Source organism: Numida meleagris, chromosome 25 (assembly GCF_002078875.1).
Source record: "Numida meleagris isolate 19003 breed g44 Domestic line chromosome 25, NumMel1.0, whole genome shotgun sequence".
NCBI classification, from domain to species: domain Eukaryota; kingdom Metazoa; phylum Chordata; class Aves; order Galliformes; family Numididae; genus Numida; species Numida meleagris.
This window is the reverse complement of record NC_034433.1, coordinates 229,596-238,433: the sequence shown is the minus strand read 5'-3', so window position 1 is coordinate 238,433 and position 8,838 is coordinate 229,596. Positions and strand designations below refer to the sequence as shown.

At 56.1% G+C, this 8,838-nt stretch overlaps 1 protein-coding gene across 1 annotated transcript; it reads left to right on the top strand.

Annotated features, from left to right (window-relative positions):
* Window positions 31-3,637, top strand: PIM1 (Pim-1 proto-oncogene, serine/threonine kinase). The gene is made up of 6 exons (XM_021377416.1): window positions 31-195; window positions 277-383; window positions 467-517; window positions 979-1,345; window positions 1,985-2,161; window positions 2,413-3,637. Exons 1-6 carry the CDS (start codon window positions 114-116, stop codon window positions 2,568-2,570), a joined length of 942 nt encoding a protein of 313 aa, XP_021233091.1. The 5' UTR covers window positions 31-113; the 3' UTR covers window positions 2,571-3,637.

Below are 8,838 nucleotides of genomic sequence, written 5' to 3'. Positions count from 1 at the left end.
CCCTGCTGCACAGGCGCTGCGCTCCCAGCTCCCGGCCGCCGCCAGCCGGGCTGCCCGAGCCGCTTGGGTCGGGGTTGTTCGGGCGGGGCTGGAGCCGGAGCACGGCGGCGGGGATGCTGCTTTCCAAAATCAACTCGTTGGCCCATCTCCGTTCTGGGCCCGGCGCAGAGCTGCACACCGCCAAGCTGCCCGCAGGTGAGGCGCCGCGGGGCGGTGCGGTGTGGGGCGGTGTGGGGCTCGGTTTGGGGAAGCGCTGACGCCGCGCTCCTCCCGCAGGGAAGGAGAAGGAGCCGCTGGAGAAGCTGTACCAGGTGGGCCCGCTGCTGGGCAGCGGGGGATTCGGCTCCGTCTATTCGGGGATCCGTCTCTCCGACAGCGCCCCGGTAAGTGCGGGGTGAGCTGCGGGCAGTGGGCAGCGGGGTTAGTGCCGGCTCAGCCCGGCTCAGATCCGCGCATCGCCCCGCAGGTGGCCATCAAGCACGTGGCGAGGGACCGCATCTCCGAGTGGGGCGAGCTGGTGAGCACCAGAGGACGGGGTATGGGGGGGAGAGAGGGTGGTGTGGGTGGGGGGACGAGACGCCGGAGTATCCCTGGTAGGAGGGGTGCGAGAGGAGGATGGAGTATCCCTGGTTTTGTGGCGCTGGGGGGATGGGTCGGGAGCATCCCTGGTTTTGGAGCATGGGGGTCCGGAGCATCCCTCGTTTTAAGGCCCTGGGGAGTATCCAGACCATCCCTGGACTGGGATGGGGGAATCCGGAGCATCCTTGGTTTTATGGGCAGTAGGAGTGGGGCAGTCCAGAGCGTCCCTCGTTCTGGGTTACCGAGGGAGAGCCACCAGAATATCCCTAATTTTGGAGCACTGGAGCATCCCAGGCCAGGGATAACTGGGCTATCCACACGGGGGATGGGACAGGGAGCATCCCTGGCTTTGGGGATGCACCAAGGGACCTGGTGCTGACAGCACCGGTGTCCCTGCAGCCCAGTGGCACGCGCGTGCCGATGGAGATCCTACTGCTGAAGAAGGTGGGCACGGATTTCCGCGGCATCATCCGCCTCCTCGATTGGTTTGAACGTCCCGACAGCTTCGTGCTGGTGCTGGAGCGGCCGGAACCGGTGCAGGATCTCTTTGACTTCATCACAGAACGGGGGGCCCTGGCGGAGGAGCTGGCGCGGGAGCTGTTCCGCCAGGTGCTGGAGGCCGTGCGGCACTGCCACGACCGCGGCGTGCTGCACCGCGACATCAAGGACGAGAACATCCTCATCGACCTCGCCACCGGCGAGCTCAAGCTCATCGACTTTGGCTCTGGTGCCCTCCTCAAGGACACTGTCTACACCGATTTTGATGGTGAGACATTGCCGCGCACCAGAGGCATGCCCCCTGTATGCAGCAAAATGGGAAGGGGGGAGGGATGTGGCGTTATTCAGCTGCCCGCGAAGTGTTTGCCACCACTTAGATGTTGTGAAATGGGAGCCGGCTCCCGGCGTTAGCACCCAACCAACGCGCTCCGGGCTGGGGTGGGGGGAGGGCACCCTACAAAAACAAACAGCTCGTGGGGGGAGAAGGGGGGGGCACGACAGGTTGCAAAACCCGGCGTGCAGCACAGAAGGGTTACTTCGTTCCCCTTGTTTCCTTTTTTTAATTTTTTTTTTAAAATTTTATTTTATTTCTCTTTTGGCGGGGAGGGGGATGAAGAAGGTGTGGTTTCCCCCCTCCCTTGGGAGTTTTATTTTTTGCATGTAACGGTTGGCTCCCGGCCTTCCCCGACCCCGTGCTGCCACCTTCCGGCCCCACTGGCTTTATTTTACAACCCAAAGTTTGTAAACAAGAGTCACGTGCTGGCGGGGGTGGCGTGACGCCCAGTGACCCCCCCTGCCACCGCTCGTCCTCACACGCCCCCGCCATAGAATGCGCGTCACTGCGTCACCGCGATCCCCAAAAGGAGTTTGGGGCCTCTGGGTGACAAATGTCACTGTTCTCCCGCAGGCACGCGGGTGTACAGCCCACCAGAGTGGATCCGCTACCACCGCTACCATGGGCGCTCGGCAACAGTGTGGTCCCTGGGCGTACTGCTGTATGACATGGTGTGCGGGGACATCCCCTTCGAGCACGACGAGGACATCCTGCGCGGCCAGGTGTACTTCAGGCAGAGGGTCTCTCCAGGTGGGCACCAGACAGGAGAGAGAGAGAGCAGCAAAGGGTTTATGGGAGCTCAAGGAGGTGGCATGTGTCTTGGTGTCCTCCAGCATGTGATAGATTGGGAGGTCTGGGTTGGTGTCACCCACTGGGGAGCTTGGGGGGTGGCACTTGTCTTGGTGTCCTGTAGTCCTCCAGCACATGGCGGACGGATGGGGAGGTTCGGGTGCAGCGCTGAGTGCCTCCTGCCCATGCTGACCGCTGCTTTGCATCCCCAGAGTGCGAACATCTCATCCGGTGGTGCCTGTCCCAGCGCCCCTCAGACAGACCGTCTTTTGAGGACATCTCCAACCATTCCTGGATGCAGAGTGTCCACCTATCCCAGGAGGCAGCGGAGATCCACCTGCACAGCTTGCTTCAGGAGACAGGCAAATAACATCTCCTGGCGTCTCCCGTAAGGAGTGGACTACTGCCTTGGGACTGTGGGATTGAGCTGAGATCATCGCTCGCCACCACGCAGTTCTCTGGAGCTGGACTCACCCAGAGGTTGGATCCCAGCGTGCCATCCCACCCAGCTGGACCTGGACTCAGTCGTCCTATCTCACTTGATGTTTTTTTTTTTAAGTAAACTTTGGGGTTTTGGTTCTGTCTCTGGGGGCTCCCATGAGTCTTCCTGGCCTGCTGAATTCAGGACTATGAGAGGACTGGAACTTTGAAAAGCTTCAACTGGGGGAAAGCTGTCTGGGGAGGGCAGGGCAGGTGCTGTGGTCTCTGTGCCATCACCATCTTCGAGTGCCTTCAGTCGTGACATGGGCTGTGCTGGAGGAAATACTTGAATTTTCCTACACTGCTGCTTTTCCATGCCTCGCCTGGGTGTAGAGCTACTTTTTCCTTCCCAGAAGGAAGCAGGTCAGGAGGAGCTCAGAGCCCTGTGGCGATGCCTTCCCTGAGCCCTCTGCTTCCCAATGCACAAACAATGCAACCCAACAGAGCTGTAAATGTCTGTACAGTTATTATACAGGAGCAAAGCTTGGTGTACAGTTGTTAATAATGGTAATGTTTTTGCCCTTTTTTATTCCCCCTCCAAGTTTTTAATTTATTTTTGTGGATTTTGATTTTTTTTTTTAATTTGTTTTTGTTTTTTGCAAGGAGGAGCCTGAGCCAGGAAGATAACTTATTTATTTATTTATAACCCACGTGGGTCCCCAATCCATGCCTCGCTTCTACAGCTGCTGACCCCCAGTGCCCAGTTGGGTTTCCCTCTGTGTCCATGTGTCTGTCCCATGTCACGGATGGATTTGGGGGTTTTGGGGCAGGGGAGTGGGGGGGTTCAATGTGTGCCCATGCACTCTTCGGGCTGAGCTTGCAGAGAGCGCTGTTGTCTGTACATGCAACCAGTGTGTCGCCGGTGGGTTTTTGTTAATAGTTAATATTGTACAGGGGAATTCAGAAATCCTATTTTTTTTATACAATGCGGTTTTAAATAAAAAGAAAAATGTGGAATGGAGGCATCCCTTTATTATTGTGGGGTGGGATGGAGAGAAGCGGGAGCAAGTGGGGTACCAACACACTGTGGGGCTGAAGCGTCCCAGTGGAGACAGGAGGAGGACACAGCCCAGCCCCAAAGGCTCCGAACCAGGGAAGCCCCGTGGCCATCATGCATGTCTTTTGCCCCAGCCATTCCCCGCAGGTCTGGGAGACATCAAAGCAGTGCAGAGCCCTCCTGTCTCCTCCATGCCGCTGTGGAGCATGTGCTGGGGATGGAGAGTAAACAGACATCAAAGCCAGCTTGCGAAACGCCGGATGTTGTCAGCCCAATTACATTTGGCACTGCCGAGCCTGTTGCTCCGGCTCTGTTGGCGTGCGGGGGGGGTTGGTGTTGCATGGGGTGCAGGAAGCTGGCGTTGTGCTGTCCCCACCTCCAGCCCCAGAGGAAGCTCATGGCCAGGTTACGAGAAGTCAGTTGCTATCGGTCGGCAGCGGTGACGCTTTGCTTGTGTTATACTTTCTGAGCTGTCAAACCCCACTTTCCAGCTCTGCAACACTTTGGCTTTGGGCTGTTGGTCAGGTTTTGTTTTGTTTCATTTGATGTCATGAGAACGCTGACGCTCCGTTCCTACTGAGCTGTTGGCACCATGCTGCTTTTTGGGGGCTGCCCATCATTGGGAATTGTGCCTGCTGCTGCCCCAAGGAATGGCACTGAGCAGTCTGCAAGCTACTTTGCAAGACCCCCAACTCAACCCAATGGGGCCATTCCTCGGTTTATGCCACGGGTTTCATGCTTAAAAACTGCATTCCTATCCTGTTCCCTACACTCTCTTCTCCAAGTAGAGCTGCTTTATGGGAACTAGGGTCCCTACAACTCCATCCCAGCTCTGGATGCACTCGTGTTGTGTCACTGCTGCACCTCTGCCCTCTGCACAAAGTGTTAACTTGGTTTGTTTTGCTTTTTTTTTTCCCCTCTCAGCTGCATCTTTCATCTCCTCCTCGAGGCCGCTCGGAGCAGGAAACACTGCTCCGAATGCCTTCAAAGTTCAGCCCTATTTAGAGATGTGGTTTGCATTGAACCTCCTCTCTCGCTTTTCCTCCGGACCATCCGGGAAGCAGCTCTTACACGAAAGCAAAGCAGCGCAGAGCCCCCTGTGCCGCATCCTCCCCCTGCACTATCGCGGCTGCCCGGGTTGAGCATGGCCCACCCTTCCCGTAAACGCTCGCAACTGCTGCGGCGTTTCTTAGAAAAGGGCCGAGTGGGTCCGGCGCCGCGCAGGGCGCTGATAGTTGCGGCGTTTCCGTCTGTCACTGGTGATCTTGTCCAGCATTGCTATGCCCAACGCTGCAGCTTTTCCTCCTGGTGGCACCTTCATGTAGCCAAGAGCCATCAAGTCCATGTCCTGCACCTCTGGGGGTATGGAGATGGGATGGGAGACCCAAAATCTACATCATAGAATAGCTTGGGTTATAAGGGGCCTTAAAGATCATCCAGTTGAAATAGGCAATTTTCCCTCCTCCCAGACAAGAACAGCACTGTTGGGCTGGAGATGATGGATGTTTTATTCCTTGTCTGGCTGTTCCTGCTGCTTTTACATCACGGACTCATTAAGGTCAGAAATGACCACTCAGATCCCCAAGTCCAACCCCAGTGCACCAAGCCCACTGACCAGTGCCACATCTTGAACACCTCCAGGGATGGTGACCCTACCACCTTCCTGAGCAGCCTGTGCCAATGCATCACTGCTCTTTCTGAGAAGAAATGTATCCTAATATCCAACCTCAAAGGAGCAAAGACCAAAAAGCATGAATGAAGCAAGACCAGGACAAGACTTCATGCCATCCAATTCCAAGATCTAGGGCTGCACAGACAGCTGTGGACATGCAGAGAGTCAGCACTAATCACACCTTTGCCTTCCCATATCCAGCCACGGTGCTCAGCCACAGCAAGGGCAACAAATTCTCTTTATCGCATCGCTTTCTGAGAATGAGAGGTGAGCAGCAGCCAGACATGCTGGGAATGTACACACTGGCTCGGAGGTGGCACCTTTGGGCCCTTCTGGGCACAGTGAGTCACAGGAGCTATTTTAAACCCCTGCCTGAGGACGAGAGGGATGAGCAGCAAGCCAGGTGTCCCACAGCTCCCTGGTAATGAAGCACTGTAGACATAGGTCTCCCAGTGCTTTGCCAACATCCTGTGTGTCAATAGTATCATTTCCATGGGGCGTGTGGGGAAACTGAGGCATGGTGCACTGGCTTGCTGGAGACATTTTGCGGCAGAGCTTAAGAGCAGGGCTCAGCCTTTCCCTGCCCTATCACTCCCGCAAGTGAAATGTCAGCCAGGAGAAAGTGTGTGGCGAGAGGCTCCTGGGTTTATTTATGGGCGCTGAGAGCTTGCAGCCAAGGAGCGAGATGAGACCACAGGCAGAACTGTCCCAGCAGCGTATCACCCTTCTTTGGGTGGGACTGGCCACCAAGTGATGTCCTCATGTCCCCCAGGCAAGGGAGCTGAGGGCAAAGCCCTGAACTCATCTCAACCCTGGCAAAAATGAACAAAGTGGGGGGAGATGCTACTTCCCAGACCTCTGGAAAAAACCCCGTGCTGTGACCCCAGGTGCAGGTTTCAGGCACCTGAAGCCTTGTGGGGTTTGCACCAACCTTACCAAAACGGAGCCTGAGCTGACGCTGCCTCCGTGACACACTGAAACTGCATCACTGCGCTGCGAGTTGGTGGGGGTTTTTGCAAGGAAGAAACACTTTATTCACCGTAGAAAAAAAAAAAAAAAACCAACCACACACCGCAAAACCTTTCCAGTGTGTAAAGCTGAGTCAAATTTAGCAACTTCAGCTAAAGAAAAATATTTGTAAAGGGGTAATCAGAGTGTTTTTCATCCTTTTCCAAGCTTTTCCCCTTCCTCCAGGGTAATTTTTCATGTTTTTAATCACTGTGTTTGTTACAGTTAGGAGGGTGTTAAGCGACCCGAAAAATGAAACAGCTCTCGTTTCAAACCCAAGCAGCCAGTTCAGTTAACCTGAAATGACACACAGGCACGCATCAGTGTTTGAAGGGAGAGCGGGTTGCAGGAACAGAGATCTCACCCCACTGAGAAAGCTGTGAGAAAAACAGAAGCAGCAAAATGTCACTTCAGGTCAACCCACGCTGAAATTCTTTAGATTTTCCCCCCAAAAGAGTGCAGGGAGGGCCTGCACACACCAGTGCTGACCCCAGTGGAAACTGCTCTGTGCCTGCAACCTGTCTCAGGCCACTGCTCATAGTCCATTGCTTGCTGCACACGTGCATGGGTGCAGGAAGGCACATGCGTGCTTGAATGTATGTAGTCATCCCTAAGCATGCAGACCTGGATGGGTTCAGATCAGGTCGGCTGCTGTTGCCAGCAAAGCGCAACCACAGATGCTTGGATTTTGTCCTTGGCATCCCTTCATCCCCCATCCCTTCTTTTGGGGTGGAATGGAGGTGATGAGCACCCTCCCAGGGTGGAGGGGTCATGCTTTCTCCACCAGGGTGTTTCAGAACAGTCTTTGATAAAGCCAGGGAATGAATGAATCACGTGAAGATGACCTGTGAATTGCCACTGAAAAGCGGGAGGGAGATTTCTGAGAAGGAATGATCCCTCAGGCTGGGGAGGGACAGCAAAGCAAACCCACCCTGCATAGGTGGAGGGGACGCAGGCACCTGGAGGAGGTTTTGCAGCACCAGAAGAGTCTCTAGGACAGAGGAACACACTCTGCCATGCTCAGCCTCTCACTGACACCAAAGGACACTTTCCATTTCTTGGTGTACGAACACTGAGCTTTCAGACTTCCCACCACCAGCTTGTGTGTCCTCATGGACACCACCCCTGCTCTGTGCACGTGTCTCAAACCAGGTTGAAACCACAGAAAATCCCATGTTAGATCCCCCACAGATCCCCGACTCCAACCCCCAGCCCCACAGCACCACCCAAATCCAAACCCTATGGCTGAGAGCAGTGTCCCAGTGCTCCCTGAGCTCTGGCAGCTCAAAGCCATGCCCTGGGGAGCTGTGCCATGCCCACCCCCCTCTGGGGCAGAGCCTTTCCCTCACACCCAACCTTGAAAACATTTCCTTGCAGAAACACTGCAATCACAACCTCTGTGTGTGGCACACTCTAGGACAAGGACAAGGCCTCATCATGGCTGGGGTGCAGCAGCTCAGCACTGAGGTAATACTGCTCGGCCCTGAGACAGGCAGCAGTGATGTCCTGCAGCTGGGAGTCTCGACACGCAAGAGAGTGGAAAGTGTCCTTTGGTGTCAGTGAGAGGCTGAGCATGGCAGAGTGTGTTCCTCTGTCCTAGAGACTCTTCTGGTGCTGCAAAACCTCCTCCAGGTGCCTGCGTTTTATTTTTTGACAGCCTGAAGTTTCCTTTCCCCGCTTCAGCCTTGGGATGGGAAAAGGAACCGATTCTCCTCTCAGCTTTCGTTCTCGCTCAGAACTGAAAGCTGCCGCCCTGCTGGGCCCAAAACGTCCCCAGCAGCCCCAGCACCTGACGGGGAAAGAGCAATAGCACAGTTACAGCAAAGAGCGGAAGAGAGTTAGGGTTATAGCAGTGCCCAGGTGCCGGGCCTGTGGGGCTGTGCCGCCCTCTGCTGTCAGCGCTGTCCTCCCAGAAATTAATTTTGTACAGCAATAGGCCTGCTTTGGTACAGAAATGTGCGGATTTTTTTTACATAGAAACGTGCGTTTCTGTACAGAAATACGCGTTTTTCTCCCCCTTTTGGAGCACACCCCGCCCTCAAACGGCCCCGTGAGGGGGGGGTGGCACCGCGGTCCCTCCGCCGCTGTGAGGCATCGCCCGGGGTTGGGGGGACACTGAGGCCCGGGGCGAGGCCCTGACGGAGGGCTGTGCCGAGGCGCTGCGGCCCAAGCAGCGGCCATTTGCTGAGGGCTGTGAGTGGCCATTGGCCGTTCCCTGAGGACACACTGACAGCGCTCCGTGCGCTCCGTGCCACCCAGGCCGCATGGCACGACCTCACCTCAGCGACAACACCGCGCCCTGAGGGCGTCCGCTCGTCCTCCTTATGAGGGGACGCGTCCCGACGGCTGGAAACGGCCCTAAATCCTCGGGGGTGCCATGGCGACCAGAGCAGTCACGCAGAGGACACAGACCCGCTTGTCCGCCCCGCCCCGTGCATAGTACGCTCCGTCATCGCCCCCCCCGGCAGCCCCCAGGTGTTA